Source organism: Protopterus annectens, chromosome 10.part0 (genome assembly GCF_019279795.1).
Source record: "Protopterus annectens isolate FY-2018-M chromosome 10.part0, PAN1.0, whole genome shotgun sequence".
NCBI classification, from domain to species: Eukaryota; Metazoa; Chordata; order Ceratodontiformes; family Protopteridae; genus Protopterus; species Protopterus annectens.
Window position 1 is genome coordinate 1,010,490,946 of NC_056744.1, and position 23,575 is coordinate 1,010,514,520.

Sequence of the window (23,575 nt, forward strand, 5' to 3'; positions counted from 1 at the left end):
ACTCATATCCAATAAACAGGATTTGATACTCGCTCTGACTAACAAATATGGGGTAGATTTTGTACTGGCCTATTTAGATTAGTCCAATGGCCTTATTTTGATGAAAGCAACATGAAAAATACAAACAGTAACTGAGCTACTGAAAAATGACATGGGACCATTTATTCCCACCTCTAGTCCTCACACTCAATAGCTATAAAAATTTAAATCCCTGACGTATTAGAACTAAGGGACTGTAAACCTGAGCACCTTATCCTTAAAAAAAAAAAAAAAAAAAAAAAAAAAACAAAAAAGCTCCTCCCTGAAAGCCTAAATAGCACAATACTGAAATACTGACTATGGTACTGATAAATTAAGATCTGCCTGGAAATGGATTTACAAATAATTCCATCCATTACTATGCCACACCTGGAAAAAGAACTTCTGGCAATATCCATTTTTGGCACAAAAGATACTGCTACCCTACTAGCACTGAAAACTAAATTCTGAAGCTGAACAACATGCAAAGCTACTTCGTGGATAAGTTTTTTTTTTCTTCTTCTCAAAGGAGACAGAACAGTCACTCCGGTGAGCAACAGAAAATGGTACATCATATATTGGCATGAAAATGACACTGAACACAAGAAACAAACCATCTAAAGTCCGTCCGACTGATCCACATCTTCATTTTATTTGGAAATGTTACAAATAAGGATCGAAGTACACATTACAAAACACATGTGGCCAAATTAGGATTAACAGACTAAAGCCAATCTGGCTTCATTACAGACATGTCTTTCTAAACTGCTAGATGTCTCCTACTTTAACACATTGGAAAACAAGAAACAGGCACTTGACAGTCCAGTAATAAAGGTCAGCCAGACGCATCACTAAAACAGAGATATGCCGATTTGCTTTGACCGGGTAATTTATGGCATTTTCAGTTTTATAAATATACAATATGTCAATCAGGGCAGAGTTATTTACATCCAGGTAGGCTGGGCAGAGACTGCAACAGATAAATTGACAAAAGCCAGAATAAAATGATAACAGGTTTTAAATGCAAGTCCTTTAAACAAATCTCCTTTTGGTAGGATGCAATAAATAAGACCTGTTTAGGACAGTGTTGATAAGAAAATATTTGACAAAGTGTATGACTCCCATGTGTGCGTGTGCTTGTGTGTATATTTACAATTATTAATATAAAACAAACGTGCACACATAATATATACTGTTAATAAATATGTGCTTAATTAAGACCCATTTTGTTCGCTGACCAATTCCACTGAAACATTCAAACATCTCAAGGTTATGCATTATGTGAACTTATAAAAAATCTTTATGGTGATTTGGGGGTAGTACCTAGCAAAAAGGGGGGTTAAGAGTCTTGGTCTCCCTACATCATCTAGAGTTGTGAACTAATATTATATACATATATTTTTTTTTATATAAAATGCAGCAGAACGATATGTCATTGAATGGTCTTGACGAAAGGTACCATATCCATATACATTACAGATATTGCTAAAGCGTACAGACCACAGACTGACAGAACCATAATCCAGTTAAAACTCATAGTAGCTTTAGTCATTAAACAATACAGTTAAATCACAAAACCACTCAGGCAACTCAAGAGGTTAGGTGCAAACCTCTATGCCACCCAATGGCTAGCCAACTGGCTCACAGACAGGACCCAAGAAGTTGGAATTGGGGAGTCCACCCCTACAAAGAGGCCAGTCACAACTGCAGTCCCTCAGGGATCAGTCCTTGGACCACTCTTTTTTGGCATTTAATTCTCAGCAGTTAAGGCCAATGTCAGTGGTCTCTGGCTGACTAAATCTAAAGAGTATTGCAAATTAGAAGCAGTCATTGAATCCCACATTGACACAAATGTTCTATAGGAGGAGCTGATAGACTAACAACTGGTGTCAGAGCCACTGACTAAAACTAAACGCCAAGAAATGCATAACAGTATCCTTTGGGAAGTCATCCATCCCTGGTAACTATCAAATTGACAATAGAGTTGACCCAGTAAGTCAGGGACGCAGGGACCCACATGTGCCTACAGTAGTAAGGAAATTATTCTAGGTTGCCCAACTTATAAACAAAGGTATGGCATCCGAGTCCAAGGAAGTCCTAGTTCCACTGTATTCGGCATTCATCAGACCTATCATTGAGTAAAATGCCCCCTTTGGTATGTACCTAACCAGGCATATCCTACAATTGGAACGTCCACAGAGATTTCTCACTAAAGTAATACAGGGTGTAAGCAAAATGTCCTATGCAGACAGCCTCAAGGCCCTGTCCCTGTATTCTGACTCCTACAGGCTTTTGAGAGGAGATCTATGCCTGGCATACAGGGCATTGTCAGACTTCACTCTAATAGACCTCCTGCCTATCCACAAAACAAACAGAACCAAAATTACCCATTTTAAAAAACGTAAAAGTTTGTCTGTGATACAAATAGGACCTGCTGAACAGACAGGCATGTATCCCAGTGGCTACTTCATCTGTGGAACAGGCTCCTCATCCACGTGAAGCAGAGTTTCTCCCTAACCCAATTCAAGTGCAACTTGGACAACTGGATGGGAAACTGGAAATTCATCCCTGGTTTTGCACCTATGTTTCTAATGGACACAGGTAACCTATAAATGGTTCATCTCCCAGGCCCATGCTGAGAGATTTGGTATGCATGGCTATGGTTAAGAAGTTATTAGCCTAGTAAACACCTATGAACAAGTTATCAACCAACAAGAATAAAATCTACCCATCATTTTTAAGAAATAAGACAAGAAATATGCTATTGTTTTTAAAGACACTGTAGTACAATGAATATACATTAGGAAATGAAAGCACATGTCATACCTTTCTTATTATCCTCAGGGTACACAACATTACTTTCTAATTTTACACTATGTTCACTGCAGGATCACGTACGCACACACCCATGCACACACAACCTCTGGAAATGCATGACATAATTAGTATTTTCTAGTGTTCAGAAGTCAGATATACTTCACCTTTTAAAACTACTCTGGCTCCTTTTGAATGTGCAAAGCACATTAGTTCTGGATCATACTTCCCAAAAGTTGCTACAGTTGTCACCTGCGTCCAGTTGTAGTACTGCCAGTTTTTCCCTCCAACATCAAAAGCATAAACCTAATGTAACAGAATACATGAGAAAGAGATATCAGGAACTACACATGTAAATTGCATATAAGCAAGTCTGTGATCATATTTTAGTGTTTCTGAAATTAAACCTATTCCTAGTTACATCACATTAATATCCACTTTCTAAATAAGACGAGCTATAAAACCAGGTGTTTACATATTTCTGTAAACCACCAGGAAAAAATCAGATGTTCCCAGTTTCTTGATTAACATTCTGAAATGCAACCATGCATCATAATTTTTACACCAGTAGTTTACTCCAGCATAATGAAATCATTCAAGTAAATCAAATGCAATAACAATTTTACCCATCGACTGAATGAGCAGATTTACAGTTGCTAGAATGCATTTAGAAGACAAAACAAAAAGAGTGCATAACATTACATAGCAAGCAATGGACAAAATCTCTGCAGTCTGTACCTTCCTCTTGTAAGCATGGGGTTGTGTTTTTTGCCTCTTCTGCTAGACACTTCTGTGTCATCTTGCTGACAAAATGATGTGATGTTCTGCATGACTTAGATTAACTGTCGGACCTGAAAATGAGCTCAAGCCTGTGACTAAAAGGATGATTACCTAATGCAGACAAGGTTGAAGTGAGACAGCAACCGGATGTACTGTTTATTTGCCTTCTACTTCCTGGACTTAAACTTACTTTATTTGTTAAATGGGAAAACCCATTAAGAATGAAGGTCTCCTTTTAGGGATGAAGCAACAAAATCATCTAATTAAGTGACTCAGAATCACATAGTAGACAAATGAAGACTAAGGGAATCAAACTCATGATAACAACAAGACGCACATTAATAACTCACAGCTTTAATCTTTTATGCTAAACTGCCAGACTGTATTTAAACACTCTGGGATAAAGTGCTAAGAATATTTCAGTCTTATTACTGTTCTATATTTTGCCTAAGCAATAACACAAAAAAAAAATCGTACCAATATATACAAGAAAAAACTCGCTGCACATTAAAAAAAAAAAAAAAAATGTAAAAAGGCAAGTCTCAAGATGCCAAAATCTTGCAGACAACTCTGGTCCCTGATCACATCATCCAAAGCTAGACAAGAGGTAAAATTAGCGTGGGTAGTCTAGCTTATTTTCCCTGTTTAGATATCATACCTTAGGAGCCATCTTGGGTAAAGTGAGTTTTTGCTTTCATGTATTTCTATTTTGTCTGCATAACTGCTCTACTGAATTATATGCATTTTTGAAAATAGCCTATTACAGTCTACTGCACAGACTATTGTGTTTCTGCCTGTTTCCTATACTGCACATGTTAACAATATATGTGAACTAGCCTGTTACCTAAATTACAAGTGTTAAATGTTAGTCTACCGACTGAAATGCTGCATTGCTATGTCAACTAGAAGGCTGTTACTCTGAAATGAATGATGTGCTGCATATTTGTATTGTCTGAAATGCCTATATCTTGCATCCAAATTAACCTGGTTTCTCCCTACTCCATTTCTTTTTCTTTTCTCTCCAACCCTCCCAGCTTTCTTACCTTCTAACCCTGCTCTAAGACTAAAGAACCATCCCCGAGTGACGAATAAGGACAACAGGCAAACAATTCCAGCCTCTCCAATAAGAAGTAAAAGCTACTTGCTGTCCTATACCAGAACCCCGTACCTTGGGAAGCAATAAAGTACGTGTTTCCTCCACTAAGTAATAAAGCTGATACTTTCTCAAAAATATATATATATTTTTTTCCCAATATGTATTAAAAGTCTGCTACCTAGCCAGGTTACCCAGCAGCCATACCCCTCCTTAGCCCTGCATAACTCGTTCTCTTGGCCTTGCTTATCCACCTATAACTGTAAAGTGCCCCTCCTCTCCCTCTATAAGAGCTTTCTCTGATCTCAGTCTCTCCCTCACCCCAGCATAGCTCCTACACACTTCTTTTTTCCTTCCAGGCTAGCTCCCTCTACTAGTCCTGCTTTATACTTTCACCCTTCTTTGTCTCCCTGCAATATTTCCCAAGTACAGCTCTGTTGTACTAAACTGACTATATACCTCGTAGTCTACTTGCTGCAATCCTCCACTTTCTGCCCTTTGCTACCCCTCTTCTTCCCCACTTCAGATCTCACCCTACACTCACCCCTTACTTACCAGTAAGGTGAATTGCAGTAGCCTGCTGCTCACGGATTGTTCTCTCAGACTGTCTCCTCCTTACCTGTCTGAACCCGCTCCGTTCGCCCTGTGGGCTCACTCCGCTCCCCTACCCTGCTCCCAAACCCCACCTGCCCACAGCACTCCTACATTTATTCCTCCATCTCTCCTCCCACTTATTCCAATTATCCAATAGCTCTTTTCTAACCCAAAACCATCTTCTTACACCAACTCAACATGGCTTTCGCTGGCCATGGCACTACCACTGCTCTACTTTCCTTCTTCGAAACTATCAATCAAGCCCGAGACTCAGGTCACCTGGTCTCTACTGTTTTGTTTGATCTCTCAAAAGCTTTCAATACTGTTTCCCATAAACGCATTCTCCTTCATCTATCAAACCTGCATCTCTCATCTAACTCTCTATCCTGGTTCTCTAGCTACTTATCAGACCATCTCCTCCTTCCTACCTACACCAACAGATGTACCACAGGGATCCATCCTTGGACCCATGCTTTTTAATATTTTTATTAATAACTTTCACCCTGCTATCCCTATTACCAAAATTATTCAATACGGTGATGATTCAACCTTAGTCTGCTCTGCCTCAAACATCACTGAACTGCTTCTCAAAACCCAAGCTGCCTTCTCAACCACTGAAAGATGGATGCGCCAAAACCACCTCTCCCTTAACGCTAACAAATCCAAAATTCTCCTCTTCTCCCCCAGAAAGTCTTACTCCTATGACAAAGACACTTTCAAAGTCCATAGTAACTCCAACTCCACTACTGAAGTGGTTCCCTCTGCCAAACTTCAGTGTTATAGTCGATGAATTCCTAAAGTTCGACATACACATTCAACAAAATATTAAGAAAACCCACCAAAAACTAGGCATGCTATATAGGAATAATCACTTTCTTTCTCACTCCACCAGGCACACTTTGGCCACTACATACCTTTTGGCCTCATTACTATATGGCGCTCCTCTCCTAACCAACTTGTCATCCTCTATCACCTCCAAACTAGAAAGCTGCTACAATAAAATCTCTAAATTTGCCTCCAACTGTAAAAATTCCACCCATCATTGCCTTTCCCTTTAATCCCTAAATTGGCTTGAACTACCAAACTACCTAAACTATCTGCAGCTCACCACAGTGCACAAACTTATATTTCAGCCATCTAACTGTCATTCTTCCACACTACATCCCAAATAAAACTCTCAGATCCGAACATCAAAACCTGATTGCTATCAATAAACCTAAGAGTCCAGCTGGCCAACTTCTCTTCTCCTTCACTATTGGCAAGACTTGGAACTCTCTCCCTTCCTCTTTAAGAACAATATCAAACTCTGAAAATTTCAAAACTCAGCTTTTCAAACATCTGTCCACTAAGTGGAAATGTTCCTGTCTTCACCCTACCTAAAACTATACAAGAATACACTGATATCCTACCTAGAATGTACAAAGGTGAGGCAGTGCATATAGTCTACCCCACCTAAAAATTATCCAAGAACACCATTGATATCCCACATGGAATGTACCCTTGCTCTCAAAATATTCTACAATTGTTTATCTTTGAACCCCCTTGTGTAAATACTGTAAATAGATTTTCTTAACTCTCTTCTCTATTTGCTTATATAATGCATTTTCTCAAATTACTCTATAAGAATAGCTTTATAAATGTATAGCCTTTTTAGAATGTGCTTATATAATGCATTTTCTCAAATTACTCTATAAGGACAGCTTTATAATTGTATAACCTTTTTAGAATAACCTTAGTGAAGCTGTATTTGACTATTTTGTAATAATGAATGTTCCTATTGTACAAACTGATCACCTCAATGTATCACTTATATTTTTTTCATATTTTGTAATTTGTATTTTTGGAGCTTTTCTCCCCGGGCCTCCACTGAAAACGGGTCCCCAGGGCCCAGTGGACCTCCCCTGTAATCAAACTGGAAATAAATAAATAAATAAATAAATTAGCCACCCAGGCAAAAATGTTAGAAACCTCAGAAAACGCCCAGCACTGCAAAGAGCCAATAGTAAATGATGTCACATATTATGACTAAGAGGTCACTGACCTTCTCAAAGTCTTGTCCCTCTTCTCTGTATTTACATTTGTTTACTAAGGTACAGAACCGATTTCAACAGACCATATGCAGGCACAGCCCAGGTGAATAGGATCAGATAACAAATATAGCATTCACTTGACCTGTGCATTCATTTTCATTAACGTGATTTCTCATAGGTCCATACGGTTGTCAGATGTTGGTGGCATGTGTAAAATAAATGGTGACACATTCCCAAGCTATGCAGGTAGCCAATAATTCCATCCCCTCCCTAGCCAAAAAAAAAAAAAAAAAATTGCTGCTGCATTGTGTGTGCATATTTGTTACTAGGTTAATGACCACCAAAGGCCTTTACAGGCCTAACAGTGCACCTTGAATTAATTTGGGCCCAGAGTTTCATAGTCATGTTAGTAGGGAGATAGCCAAGGAATTTGTTGTAGGGGTGTTCATTAAGACGTCCATAAGAAAAATATTATCCTATGTCCATAAGGGATATGGGGGCCAGAGCAGGGATAAATTTACAATTTCTTATCCAATTGTCAAGGTTTCATTTACATTGGGTTAGGGATAAACTCTGTTTTACATGGATGGAGAGCCTATTCTATAGTGTGGGGATCCTTTGGGACACGTATCTTTCTCTCCAGTATGTTCTGTTTAGGTCAAAAGAAAAGCTTAGATGCCTGGATTGTGCAATAGATCCATCAGGGCTGGGTCTGAGGAGGAAGTCCAGTAAGCCAGGAAAAGATCCCTGTCCAACAAGCCCGTAGGAAATGGAATACAGGGACACAGCTTTAAGCTTATCAGCATAGGACAGAATATTCATGACCTGAAGGTATCAGGGAAGTATGCTGGAGGGGATTTCACTTGGTGGAACTTGGTGCTGGAGGGGATTTCACTTGGTGGAGCTTGGGGGATGAAGTCCGAGCTCAAATATATCAATTTGTAGATTTGCTATGTCACCCTGATCAGTTAAGTTGGTACCATTCACTACCAGCTCAGCATATTGCCGTGTGTTACTTTTAAGTTTCTGGACATAGCTGAAGAAGGCCTTTTGGCTGCCCTTGGCCTGCAAGGCTATCTTGACTTTGTAGTTGGTCTTGTTGGACTTAAACCTCTTACTTTCTTGTTTAGTTTCCTTCTTTTATTATATACCTTGTTTAGGTGAGGATTCCACCAGTGGGGTTTTATTTTAGTGTTTGTTTTGGGTGTACTTCTGGTACGTACAGCAGTCTCCATCCAGCCATTTTAGTGTTTCTACAGGGACTCTGAGTAACACAGGCAGCTGTGGTCTCGGGGTTAGGGGAGCCTTGAATTTTGGCAAACTATCACTTAATAGGAACTATTCTAAGGCACACTGCATCTTAACTGTTAATGGTTTATCTGGGTTTTTCAGGTTTATTTTTTTTAAAGATGACAACTTTGTGATCTGACCTCACGACTGAGAACATGACATGGTGGGGTACCAGACACAGTATATGTTTGTTCCTCTGCATGGGGAAGTGTACTATTTGTTCTAGGGAGTCTGTGTTAAAAAAAGTCAAGGAAGCATCGAACCTGTGAGGCTGAGGCAGTGTCCATTTATCAGTCTATAGAGGGGTAGTTAAAGTCATCTATGAATGAGGTGGTTAGTTGGATGGTGAACGCTTTTTTTAGGTTTAGGTAGGAGCCGTGAAACTCTAGGGGCATAGATGGTAACCAGTAGCTAGCCATGACATGGTGGTAGACCTTATCTATGGTGACTTGCATGTGGAGGGAGCTCCATAGTAACATCTTGTTTAACCAACCTGGAGGTATGTTTGCTGCTAACATACATCAAAACACCTCCATCTTAGCCCCCTGTCTGTGCTGTGGTTGGTCTAAATGCATGGAAGTCACTGTAGCCTTGCACCTACACAATACTTCGATAAACAAAGTCTCGATCGTGGCACAGGTGTCTACATTCTCTAGAGTGAGGAGGGCTTGGAGACCTTGGAGTTTTTTTTGTTTAGGCATCTACTATTAAAGTACTAACACCTTAAGGTTGCTTGGAGACTTTTTCACTATGTTGGTAGTTTTGCCTTTTTGGCATTGCCTAAATAAAGACTCTAAGGGGCTGTATACAATTTTAGCCAATATCTGAAAGCTGTGAGGGGGGCAAGTACAGACCATCCTTGGCAAGCCAAAGTGGTCTGTTGACCATGTTCTTCCATGCTGAGAGACAGTGGATCTCCTGACGTGACACCTAAAACTAAGCAAATTAATTGATCATTTTATGTTCATACTGTGGTACCATCCTTGGTAAAAGGTAGAATGCTGCTCAGTGCAAAACCCATTCCTATTTGTGATAATATGGTGGGCTTTTTCAGATTAAGGACTTGATTTTAACAGGAGTCTATTATGGTAGTTTCTGGGGTTAATGTTATACAGTACTAGGATACGGTAGTGCTATTTGATATGCAACCTAGCTATTCCAAGCTTAACCAGTGTGACAGCGCACAAAATTAACAGGTTTCACACCTAATCCTAAATTTATACGGAAACTTTACAGTCTAGGTGTTTACCACAGTAGAGGGCACTGCTAACAACTGCTGCACGGAGGGCAGCTGCACACAGACTCATCTGATTTACTGTACAAAACAAAATTCTTGAAAACCGACTTCTATGACCACAGTACGAGTAACCTGGAATGCTTCCCAACTCAGAGAGACCAGGTAAATACCTGCCACAAGATGGATGATCCTGGAATTTCTTGATTTAAAACCATAGCAAAAGTAGCTCTCAAGTGCAGATTAAACAACAAATAATCAAGTCCCTGGCTAACAGAGAAATTAGTACTTTTGCCACAAAATTAAACAAATACTTAAAAAAGAAATGTTCAAAAACTTTAGCCATCACTGCATACAGTGCAGTAAATCAAGAAAATATTCTTATCTAAGCCTGGACTGTTCTGGATGCAGTTGAAATGCTTGATAATCATTGCTGAGCTATGTGGAGGTGAGCACAGTGCCTTACAAACTTGCCTGATTTTACAGCAGAGAAAAAAAAAGCTTGTAAAAGCCTCCTATGCTTTCTAGCCAATACATGAAGGCACTTTGAGCTCCCTGGAATGTTTCCCAACAAAAGCAAGACCAGGTAAACACCTTCTGACACAAGATGGATGACACTGGAATTTCTTAATACAACATCCATTGAATTTCCTCGACTAGGAATTGAACCTGGGCTGTGGCAGTGACAGCACCAAATTCTAACCACTAGATCACCAAGGACACCCCTAATAATGCACTGATATTTCCCTGACCAGGAATCAAATCCAGTTACAGGTAACACTAGCTACCTCATTACCCCAGGCTGCAGTCCACAAGCCATGGTAAAAATACAGCTTAACACCATCCATGCCCACACATGAAATATAAACAAAAGTGCATTTGGTCTGCTGAAGGCACATTTTTGCTGCCCTGTCAAATGTGGTGGGTCTCTACACTACTTCCTTGAGACAGCCAGTAATATGTTTGCTGTCTGTGTCCTGCTGCACAAGACAATTCTGTTGAAACAAAAAGGGTACTTACAGTACATTACACGATGTACTGGGCACTACAGCAGCAGAAGCAGATAAAACAATAATCCAGAATACAAATATGGATGTCAATGAAAAGGCCTCACCTACAGCAACAGACTACACTGAAAAGCCTGCAAAGCAGCTGTGATGCCTATGCACTGGCCCAGTAATCAAGAAGCCTCAATCCTCACCACTAGCACCAGTGAGGGGCATGCACATTGGGGGGGGTAACAAGTACACACAGTAAAGTACAATTTCCCTTAAGAGCACACAGAGATCACAGGTCAGTTTGGGGCTGGTTTCTCCTTTTCTCTCCAGATCCCCAACAAGACTCCCCACTGACACAGCTATAGGGCCCAGATCTCAGCCTACTGGTCAAGCTAAAAACCTCCAGCACCCTCTCTGTCCAACCAATGCTTCGTGTCTCTGCCCAAGTAGCTGACACACACACACACACACACACACACACACACACACACACACACTAAGATCTGATTTATATACAAACACACAGACACTCCTGCGGAAGCCTGGCACAGGTTCTCCAGCTATGCCCCCTTTCTGCCCAGACTATAAGGTAGTACCAACTGCCACCAGCCACTAATATCAGCTACTATAAGGCCCTTCCCAAAGGGTGACTGATTTCAGTGTGTAATATTATGGTTATTGAAATAGTAAGTGCGACGAACAAGACTATTAGAGTGGCTTGGACAGTATCACCAAATACATGCAAGTACTCTCCCAAGAGCTTAAATTATGTCTACATAAACAGCCACAGCTGAAAAGTTTAAAAATATTTAATAATAAATAAAACCACAAGACAAATCTCCTCGACTCAACACAGTGCTAATCAAGAGTTCAGAAATCACAGGAACTTTAAAAAATATTGTTGGATAGTCTGACAAATATAGCAGCTAGACTAATCTGGCTAAATTCCCTTCTAACTCCAACAGAAACTATGTCCTAAGTAACTTTACTTACAAGGCAAAGTGCTGGTGAGTTGTTGTCAGCTTCAGACAAAATCCCAAATGCCCAATCTTTCTCTCTGAGAAAGTCTTATAGGTTCATAGGTGTGTACTAGGCTAATGGCCCTGGAGCCTTTACAAGCCTAGCCCATAGGATTACCCTGGCATCGTGCCACCCAATAACACCCAGTACCACTGAGTCATTTCACATTCCATCATTTTTATCACTTCTCCTTTAGTTCCCAGGCTAACAGAAACTCAAAATTTAAATTTCTTTGTAACTGCACCTGGCCAGGAAGCCACAGCAATAAAAGACACTTTTATACGTAAAATCTAGCAATTATGTCTGTCTTAAAACAATAGAAAAAAATTGCTGGTCCAGACATCCTGTCTCCGAGCTTGAGGATCAAACAACGAGTCGTAATTCTTTAACAGCTTTCTTCCAGCAGGATGCACTGTGGTTAAATTTTTGAAGTTCAGCATATAACACAGTATCTGAAGTAGGAACTTCATTTGTCAGCAACCTTTGGGATACGGATCCGATCTCGTATCCGAGCCACCAACTTTTACCACAGCATAGATCCGAGCTCTTAGCTCCTCCCTTTACCCATAATCCCCTGCGAACCCTAACTAACCTCAGATCTAGTTTGCCGTGCTTCAAGCCTATAAGCTGGATTTTGAGCTCCTGGCAATTCTGAGGATTTGTGAGAAAAAACTACAATTTTTTTGTACTTTTCTTGTGTGAGTTTGTTTAGGTTCCCTCTTAAATATCTTTTTTTGTAAAATTTTCCTCCCTACCCTCGCTGGTTCGTAGTGTGTGTTTGTGGTGTGTGTAGGGGCCTAGTGAGTGTGTTTTTCCATTCAACATGTCGGAGGCCCCTAAAGCCATCTTTTCAAAATGCACCGAGTGTGGCCATAAGCTTTCACCGGCGGATGGCCACACCCGGTGCCTTGGGGTTGAACACCTCTCATCGGGATGCACGATTTGTGCAGCGTTCAACCCCAGGGCCCTTAAGGACCGGAGGTCGAAACTGATTCTGGCGGGCCTTTTGCCACCGGACGCTGCTCTGGCCTCCGGTTCTTTGTGGCCACTACCCAGCCCTTGGTGGTAGCCACCCCTGCCTCCCTTCTTCCGGTTGGGACTCAACCTCCCGTTTTGGCTCCGGAGGAGAGGGAGGCCGGAAAAACCAAAAGGAAGGAGATGCATCATAAGCGGCGGGCCGAGAACTCTTCCTCGGCCCTGCCCGCCAAGCGGGCTTCTCCATTCAGGGTTTCTGGATTGCGTCCTCCTCGGCTCCGGTCCCCTTGTTTTTCACCGGGACCTGGGGAGGAGGCATCCCGGTCCCAGTCAAGGTCGAGGCGTCACTCTAGGTCTGTCTCGGTGGCCTCGTTGAGGTCCACATTTAGTATGTTAGATGCAGACATGGACCGGATGATGAGGAGGTTCATCCAGGCCCATCTGCAGATGGGAGTGCTCTTGCCTCCCCCCCTCCAGGAGGGGGGGGGCTCGACCCCATTTTTTTGCCCCAATTGCTCCTTCTCCGTCCTGCTTCCCGGGTTCGGAGCATTCGGAGCTGAGCCGGATCCGGGGGTGTGTCGGGAGCCGACAGTACTAGTTACTTCGGCTCCGACCGGTCCCTCGAGCTTGTCGGATCCGACCTCTCGGAGCCGTGGGCGGAGCTTCGGATCCAAGGGACTTTGTGTGACTTCGGCTCCGTCCCGGTCGGAGCACACGGGTCTTTCAGATCCGAGGGTCTCAGCCCCAGATCCGGTCCTCCCTTCGGATCAGAGTGGGAGCCGACTCTTGGAGCCTATTGAGAGTAGCCCCCCCTCGGCTTTTGCGGTGGTGGAGAGGGCACTGTTGAGTGCATCCGGACCCCCGGTCCTGGCTTCGGCTCCTCCCTGCACTCTCTCTCAGCTGGTCCGGGCTCCCATCACCCGGCCTTCGGGACAGCCTGCTTCAGCGTCTCTGGGTGTTCTTGCGGAACATGATATTGCTGGTGAGTCTTCCTCGGACAGCCCCCCCGAAGAGGTCCCTCACAAAGCCAAGTGTAAGAGGAGGCACATGGACTCCCCCAAGTCCCTTACCGAAAATACGGACTTAGATGAAGGGGAAGGCTCCCCAAGGTCACCCCCCGAGGATGTCTCCTTTGGAGACATCATGGAGATGCTCAGGATTAGGGGGGGTAGTCTGCCCCCAAGGCTTCCTCCGATGAGTCCGTATTCCTAGAGGCAATCGAAGCAGGGCCATCTACCTCTTGGGTGTCCCCTCCCCCCGACCCCCTGGTGGACCTTAATTCCACCAGGGCTTGGAAGGAGCCAGACACTGTAGAGCCAGTCCCCAAGTGCCCGGATAGGATCCCGAGTCCCCCTGCTGAAATAACCCACTGGAGCAGAGGTCCCCCCGTGGATGCCATGTTGGTGGCGGCGGCCACCAAGAGAGCTGGCTCAGGAGAGCTCTGCGGTCCACCCGCCGAGTAAGGACTCTCGAGCGATGGACCACCTGGGGAAGCGGGTCTTTAGTTCAGCAACCTTCTCCATGAGAGTGCTGAACTGTCATCCAGATGCAGCGGGATCTAATAAAAGAATACGCTGCATCCCCCCCAGAGTCCATGTCGGAAGGAGACAAGCATCTGTACTCGAATGTCTACTCTACGTTCAGTTTCTAACACCTCTATGTGGCTCCTGTCACACGCCACTGAAGGAGCAGCTAGAGCCGGCGGAGCCAGCCTGGTAATCAGGCGTCAGGCCTGGCTACGACACTGACTTCTCGGAACCCTTTAAGGCATCATTTGCGAATGCCCCCTTTGATGGTTCTGCACTTTTTGGCCAAACCGTTTGTGACACTTTAGTCCAGAGCGAGAAAGACAGGAAGACGTTGTCTGCCGGAGTCCGCTTCTCTGCTCCCCAGAGGTCCTTTTCTAAGAACCAAAAGGGTCAGAAGAAGATGTGGTTCCAAAAATCAGTCCCAGTCTGCTCCGGACAACCAGTCCTCTCATGACAGAGGAGGACAGGGAGGACGCCGCCCAAGAGGCAGAGGGGGTCCCAGAAACTTTGGCTCCAGGGAACCATTCTCTGAGAGGCCCACGCAGAACCCCTGAGGGGTTGCCCGGCTGCTCCACTCTGGAGGCAGTTGGGGGGCGTCTTTCGAAGCACCTAGCAATGTGGGAGTCCATAACAACAGATCGCTGGGTGCTTCGCATCATATCCAGAGGTTACAAAATTCCCTTTATTGTAACCCCCAAAATCAAAAGCCTCCCCGACGTACCACCCAGAGGAAGGCAGCTGCTACAGAAATTCAGCAGCTTTTGCAAAAAAGAGCCATCCAACCCGTCCCTCCAGATCAGTTCGGATTGGGGTTTTACAACAGGTTCTTTCTGGTGCCAAAAAAAACGGGGGACTTGAGACCCATTCTCGATCTCTCTCTCCTGAACTTGGCAGTACCCAAAGAAAAGTTCCGAATGGTCACCTTACAATCTATTCTCCCCCTATTATGGGAGAATGATTGGATGTGCTCGATAGACCTCAAGGTACATCCTAGTGGACAGACGCTCCAGGAGGTTCCTCCGCTTCCGGCTGGGAGCCAGTCACTTTCAGTTCAGGGCCCTTCCCTTCGGTCTCACCTCAGCCCCCAGGGTGCTCACCAAAGTCTTGGCGGTCATAGCGGCCCACCTGAGGCTTCAGGGAATTCAAGTCTTTCCATACCTGGATGACTGGCTCACCGCCCCAACAAGGCATCTGCTCCGTTCAGGCAGGGATTACTTCCTCGACCTTGCTCCACGTCTAGGGTTAACTATCAACATGACCAAATCTTCTCTAGTCCCCTCACAGGTAATAGATTTTATAGGGGCGAGATTGATTCCAGGATAATGCTTGCCTTCTTAACTCCCGGTCGGCTTCAGAACCCGAGGTTGCATGTCAAGGCCATTCTCATTCTTCCTGCTCCACCTGCGGAATTGATCCTGAGGGCTCTAGGGTCCATGGCGGCAGCTATTCCTCTACTACCCCTAGCCCGCCTAAATATGAGGGTACTGCAATGGACCCTCCAGGTACAATGGTCCCTGTCTTGCAACCCCCTGTCCCATCCTATTCCACTAAGCAGGGCTTGCAGAAGGTTGCTCATGTGGTGGCTCCGTTTCGATGCCTTCCCCCGTTGCCACAGTGACCACGGACGCCTCTCGCCTGGGGTGGGGGGTGGCACTATTCAGGCAGAACGGTCCAAGGCACGTGGAACGACACAGAGACCTCTTTGCATATCAATGTCCTAGAGATGAGGGCGGTGCTTTTGACGTTGCAGGCATTTCACAGCCTTCTACCGATTGGGACAATTGCAGTACAAACGGACAACATGTCAGTTGTCTGGTACATCAACAAACAGGGGGGAACCAGGTCTTATCCCCTTTGTCGCGAGGCCATGAGAGTGTGGGAATGGGCGATTTCCACCAACCGCTTTCTTATTGCAACGCACATTCTGGGATGGTCCAACATCCTAGCAGACAGGCTCAGTCGTTCGATTCTGCCTCCGTACGAATGGTCTCTCAATCCTCTAGTAGCGAAACAAATATTTGCCCTATGGGGGCAACCCTGTTGCAATCTTTTTGCCTCTCCTTCAAATACCAAATGCAACAGTTACTTTGCTCTAATCCCCCCTCAGGGGGAGTCCCCGAGAGACTCTCTAGTACATGCTTGGCCTCCCGGTCTCCTTTACGCTTATCCTCCTTTGCCCATGATGCTGAAACTCCTACAGAAAACCAGTCAGCTGGGGAGCAAAATGATCCTCATTACCCCATTCTGGCCTCGTCAAACATGGTTCCCGTACCTGTGGTCTCACCTAATTCATCCACCATGGATTCTGGATCCACTCCCGGATCTCATTACCCACCCTCTGGGTTTCCCGGCCCCCAACCTGGTCAACCACAAGCTGACGGCTTGGTTGCGCCAGTTCCACTCCTGATTAGGACTCCCGGAATCTCCTCACCAGTCAAAGCCATCCTAGTAGCAGCACATAAACCTTCCACCAGAAGAGTCTATCGAAGCAAGTGGAAACGTTTCTCCACCTGGGCGGAGCACCATCACTTGGATCCTTTCACGGCGCCTCTCACGTCGGTTTTGGAGTTCTTAACTACCCTTTTTCATCAAGGGGCTAGCTGCTCTACAGTCAAGGTACAACTGGCAGCGATTTCGCATTATCATGTAGGACATGAATCAGGTCCTCTGATGACTTCTAAGCTTTGTAAAGCTTTCCTCAAGGGTACCTTCCTTCTCAGACCTCCAGTCAGGGAGGTAGTACCCCCATGGGATTTGTCTTTGGTTTACCAAGCCTTGACTAGCCCCCCTTTCGAGCCGGCGGCCACGGTTGATCTTAAATATCTCTCTTGGAAAACGGCCTTCTTAGTGGCCATTACTTCAGCTAAAAGGGTCTCTGAACTTCAGGCTCTATGTGTTAAGCTGCCGTATTTATCCTTCCATCCAGATAGAGTTTACCTCAGGATCAATCCGTCCTTTCTGCCTAAGGTGTCTTCGGAAGCTAATATTAATCAATCTATTAATCTTCCCGTGTTCTTTCCCCATTACCAGAACAAAGGAGAATATAAACTGCATTCCTTGGATGTGCACAGACAATTACGTTTTTATACTCAACTGCTGGTCATAGGCAATCTGACCAATTGTTTGTCTCCTTTGCCAAAACAAGTTTAAGCAAGTCAATTTCTAAAGTTACACTATCACGGTGGATAGCTAATTGTATCCTCTAGGCCTGCACCTCAGGGAGTCCGAGCTCATTCTACTAGGGCCGTCGCTGCTTCGGCGGCTTTTAAATCTAGGGTCCCCTTAGATGATATTTGTTCCGCAGCCACTTGGGCCTCATCTCATACCTTTATCAGCCATTACAAACTGGATGTTGTCTCCAGAGGTAGGGCGTCCTTTGGCTCTGCAGTGCTCCGGAATGTTCTTCCATAAAGGCCACCCAGGATTCAGGTAGCTGGGGACTCTGTCCCAAAGGTTGCTGACAAATGAAGTTCCTACTTCAGATTTAGAAGTTATGTACTCACCATAACGTTCCATCTGAGTAGGTATCTTCATTTGTCTGCAACCATCCCCCCCTCCTTCCCCCTGACCTATAGGATCTGTCTTGGATTAGCCCCTTCCGGGGCACATTAACATTGCTTATATCGGGCAAACTTGATCTGAGGTCAGTTAGGGTTGGCAGGGGATTATAGGTAAAGGGAGGAGCTAGAAGCTTGGATCTATGCTGTGATAAAAGTTGCCGGCTCGGATCCGTATCCCAAAGGTTGCAGACAAATGAAGATACCTACTCAGAGGGAACATTATGGTGAGTACATAACTTCTAATTTCTTACATTTGTAAAAACAAGCCTGTGGATTACATAAGAATGACATAGAATTTTGTAAGAAATTCTATCTAGCTAGGCTGGCAGCCTTCACAGCAGCAATAGCTGGTCAAAGACTATGGACCGTGACAATAATAAAAGTACATAGAGAGTAAATATGATACACATAGAGATTAAATAAGATACACACTGATCTTACCAAACTGTGCCTGCCAGTGCAAGCTTGGATCATAATATGCATGGAACATCACCTTAAAATACAGGACGGATGGTGTTGTGGGTATATATATTTTTTTTATTTCTTCTAATATGCACAGGGGACACAATAATACAAGGCTATCAGCACAATCTAGGTATGACAAAACACATCGCAGGACATGCACAAGTTACTGGCTACATAGTCTCACATAGTACCATTACAACCTCAAATCATACACATAAACACACAAAGACATACTCGGAGGCTCTGATCAAAAATCTACCAAAACAGCAGAGGCCACCAAAGCAGACACCCAAACAACCACCACCTCAGAACACAACACCTGCAACACATAGACCTCACAGTCAGAGTGTCAAACAGTCACAGCCCTTAAGGCCAAACACAATGCCTGACATACTAGTCATTGGTGACTCCATAGTCAGACACACTGACGTCCCGCTCACCAGACTGAGTAAGGAGAAGGTCACAGTAAGCTGTCTGTCGGGTGCTAGAATCCGCCACATAACGCAAGCACTCAGGTCTCTCAACAGCAGGTACAAATATGACTCAGTCATTGTCCACGCTGGTGTAAACGACCTGAGACGTACCTCCTTGGACTACATGAAAAGAGACATTGAGGAGCTCTCTGATTATGTAGCCCAGGCAGGTATGACCCTGACCTTGAGCAGTATCCTACCTTCACCAAGAATGATGCCACAATACAGAGATAAGATGATCAGCTTTAACAATTGGCTTAAACACTGGTGTCATTCAAAGGGGATCCAGTATCTGTCTGCCTGGGATGACATGCTGGACAAGCCACGCTGCCATAAGGGACGGCTTGCACCTGTCACCCTGGGATTCGGATATTGGCAAAGGCTCTTGCCACCCCCATAGTGCCTTTTTAGGCAAGGCTCAAATTCTAAACCTACCACCCTAGAACACAAAAAGGAAAAAACTAAGGGTAATGCTGCTCAATGCCAGAAGTCTAAATCTCAAAATGCACCTTTTCGAGGCCCTTCTCAGTATGGAGAACACCGATGTCTGTGCTGTGACAGAAACCTGGTTCAAGGCTCCTGAGAGCACCCCAGCGATATCAGGTTTTACCTCATATCATGCCCGCCCCAAAATCCGGACAATACCAACAACGGACCAGCGGTATCCATATTCATCAACAACACCCACACCTCAAGACTCGTGGCAGCGCATGATGCATCGGCGACCATCCAGGTGCAATTAACCATACGCAAGACTGCTCTGCAAATTGTAGCATGTTAACAGGCCACCCTCACAAACTCAGGAACCTCACATGGCCTTCCTGAAAACACTAGAGGGATAAATGTATCACCAAACACCATCATACTAGGTGACTTCAATTACCCTAATATAGACTGGGAACACTACTCAAGCCCAAACACCCTAGCCCAAAAGTTCCTGGAATTCATAAACTCAAATGCCATGGAACAACTAGTCACCATCCCCACAAGAGGAGATAACATACTTGATCTCATCATCACGAACATGGGAGCACAATGTTCAACACCGTATACCCCTCACTGGTGAGATCAGATCACAAACTAATCTCGCTGGAGGTCTTCATCCCACCCCACCTGAAATAAAAAGACCACAGTAAAGAACTTCTCAAAAGCCAACTTCACACTTCTAAAGACTAGTGTGGTCTCCTTTAAGGCCCCGAGGCATGGAAAACAGTACTCAAGCCGCTGAATCACTTACAAATGCCTTCTACCAGCACCTGCAGGACTGCATGGATAAGGCAATCCCAAGCAAAACAAAGACTCTTTGTACCAAAGGCAAGCGTCCAGTCTGGTGGACCCCAGCCATAAATAAACTCTACAACAAAAGGAGGAAGCTACTACAAGATAGAGCAAAATCCTTAAAAGGTAAGACACCCTTGATCACTATAAGTAAAAACTAAGAGCTCTCATAAAATCATCCAAAGCAAATTTCGAGAGAAAAATAGCTAAAGACTCAAAAGACAATCATAAGGCCTTCTTTAGCTATGTTAGAAACCTAGGAGGAAACTCCCAGATATGCTCAGAACTAGTTCAAAATGATGTGAAGATTACTGATCCTACAGACATTGCCAACATACTGGCTGACAAGTTCAGTGCAAACTTCTCCCCCTCCCCCAAAAGGAGAGATATCTATACCAAACGATTTCAGCCCCCAAACATCTCCAGCCCAAGTGAGAACTGCTCTCTCCAAAGCAAAAACACAGCATCCATGGGACCTGATGGTGTCCCGGCTGTGTGCTCCACGAACTCAATGAGGAATTAAACCCACAGCTAGGACAGCTGTTTAATCAAAGTCTTACCTCTGGATATTACCCAGGGAGTGGCACTGCAACTGTGGTCCCACTTCACAAAGCGGTGCCTCCACCGACCCTGGAAATTACCGGCCCATTAGCTTGACAAGCCTTATCTGCAAAGCCATGGAGAGGATCATAATGGACCTCATAAATAAAGACATAGGAATTTGCAGACTTTGGATCCAACCCAGTTTGGCTTTGTCAAAGGTAGATCATGCCTTTTAAACTTGGTTGACTTTTGAAACAGTCACCAAAGCCATTGATGAGGAAAGGCAGTCCATACAGCCTACCTCGATCTGGCTAAGGCCTTCGATACAATACCCCACTCGGGTATCATTGAAAAACTCATCAGCTTAAATGTTAACCCATACATCACAAGATGGGTTGCAAACTGGCTGAGTGACAGAACCCACAGGGTCAGAGTTGCTGGCGCCATGTCAGACTCAAAGCCTGTCACAAGTGGTGTCCCACAGGGCTCAGTCCTGGGCCCACTCTTGTTTGGCATCTACTTTTCAAGTAAAAGCAAACACAGGAGGGTTATGGCTGACAAAGTTTGCAGATGACTGCAAACTGGGCCATAGTAGAAAACACATCTGACACAGATATCCTTCAGAAGGGTCTCACAGAAACGGATAACTGGTGCCAGAGCCACGGCCTAAAGTTAAATGCCAAAAATGCATAGTCATACCCTTCGGGAAAAACAAGGTTACCCTAGCTACCAAATAGGTGGCAATCCACTGAGCACAGAAGAAGTTATCAGGGACCTGGGGACCCAGGTTGATAGTAGTCTGTCATTCGACACCCATGTAGCTAAAGTAGTTAGGAAGACCTTCTACATTGCCCACCTTATCATGAAGGGATTCTCATCTAGATCAAGGGAGGTCATAGTCTCCCTTTACTCATCACTCATCAGACCAATGATTGAGTACAATGCCCCATTCGAATGAATCTGACCCGACACTTGCAGCAGCTGGAGAGGCCACAAAAGTTCCTCACCAAAAGGATAAAGGGTCTCAAAATATGTCCTATGCTGCCCGACTGAAAGAACTCCAGCTCTATTCAGTAAACGCTTACGCTGCTCAGAGGTGACCTTTGCCTAACATACAAGGCCATGTCAAACCCAGATTTGATGAATATGCTTCACCTCAAAAATCTAGATCCATCAGAGCCACAAGGGCGGGAGACTTAAACCTCAACACGGCTATTAATAGGACGTGCTGGAGGGATAGATTCATCACCCAAAGACTCCCTATGCTGTGGAACAAAATCCCGGTACATGTGAGGCAGAGCACCTCGCTGGCCTTGTTCAAGAGAAATCTTGACCAATGGATGGGAGATCGCAGATATACCCCAGGGATTACCTCAGTGTCACTGCTCGACAGAGGCACAGCAAAATAATGGGTATAGTTCCCCATACTAAAGGGGTGGCGTAAGCCACAAAACGATGGGCTAGGCTTGTAAATGCCCTTGGGCAGATAGCCTAGTATGAACCTATGAACATGCACAGGGACCACTGGAAGTATCTTCAGTGTCAGGGATCTTTTCCTCCTATAATAAGCACTGTGTGCCCTGTGGCAGGGATGCTGAGCTACTTTGTGACTTATACTTGAATGGAGGTCTAGCTCTCTGGTGAAGTGTCCCAATCCTCGAAGAAGGTGCATCTCACCAGTAAAAGATGGTAGCAGGCTTTCTGAAAGCTCTAAATACAGCTATGGAGAATGGAGTCTATAAAGACTCATGCACACATCCAGCCCAGATACATATTCTATTCCACCCAGACACAATACTACCAGTGTGGAAAAGTGTAACATTACTGGCAATCTAATGCACAGATATGTTAAATGTGGTTATGCCTCCACAGACCTCACTAAAGTGGTTAATTTTTAACTATCTATACTGCATGTTCTCAAGGAGTTCACAGTGATGTCAGGCTCATCTTCATAAATGCCCTCAATGCACTTAACAGCTCCAACGGAGAGTAACTGACAGCAGACTGCAAACTGGATGACACTCCTGCACACCTGCTGATTTACCCTTAACGCTATATAGATGTAAGGGGTCAAGTGTGATGTGACTGTGTCAGGTACCCCTTGTGTTACTCACCTATTTATTTCAATTGGATAACTAAGTAAAAGAGCTGTTCCAAAGACTTAAAAAAAAAAAGGCTCATGCCAAGCAATACACAAATACAAACACATTATGATGAACAAAGCAGCAATATACATTACCAGGAATGAAGATGATGAAAGAATAAGCAACAGTTTGGAGAAGATTATGTTGTACTTACAATACCTGCACAAATCTGAACTAAAAACAAATGTTCATAATACAATAAATGGAAGAAAAACAACTAAGAAATTTTAATGCACTATCGAGCCATACCCAAAGTGTAATCATGCATAAAAGCATAGAGCAATTAGAACATCAGTGAAGCAAGAATTTAGCCAGTATTGTGAAAGCAAGTACAGGTAACCTTTTCATGTGATGTTCTCAGTGAAGCCATCTAAAATTTTCTGAGATTATATTTCTCTTAAAAAAATTATTTTATGTTGCAGGAGCAATTTTAATGGAGGCTATGTCCACAGAAGCATTAGTACACACCTCTGGAGATGGGGCAGACATAGGGTCAATACTTGTGTGTTCACAGGAGGCCCCACCCACTCAGACAATAGTATGTACTTACCCAGTACAGTTACAGAATGCTCAGTACTTCTGAATATATGTACAACCTATATGAGAGCTGCACCTCACTCAGGACTGAGGGACACACAGTGCCAGCTAGTTCTGACTAATGTCTACATCTCTCAGCATCATCACCAGACTTGCCAGAGATGCTGACATCAGCCCCTTGTCCAGCTTTAGCTCTGACT

At 44.2% G+C, this 23,575-nt stretch overlaps 1 protein-coding gene across 2 annotated transcripts in view; it reads right to left on the minus strand.

Annotated features, from left to right (window-relative positions):
* Positions 1 to 23,575, minus strand: part of CTBS (chitobiase) — a 302,603-nt gene that overhangs the window by 275,873 nt on the left and 3,155 nt on the right. For both annotated transcript variants that reach the window (XM_044085766.1, XM_044085765.1), the window contains exon 2: positions 3,000 to 3,138. In XM_044085766.1, coding sequence (XP_043941701.1) covers positions 3,000 to 3,138 — 139 coding nt within the window. The remainder of the gene's footprint in view (positions 1 to 2,999; positions 3,139 to 23,575) is intronic.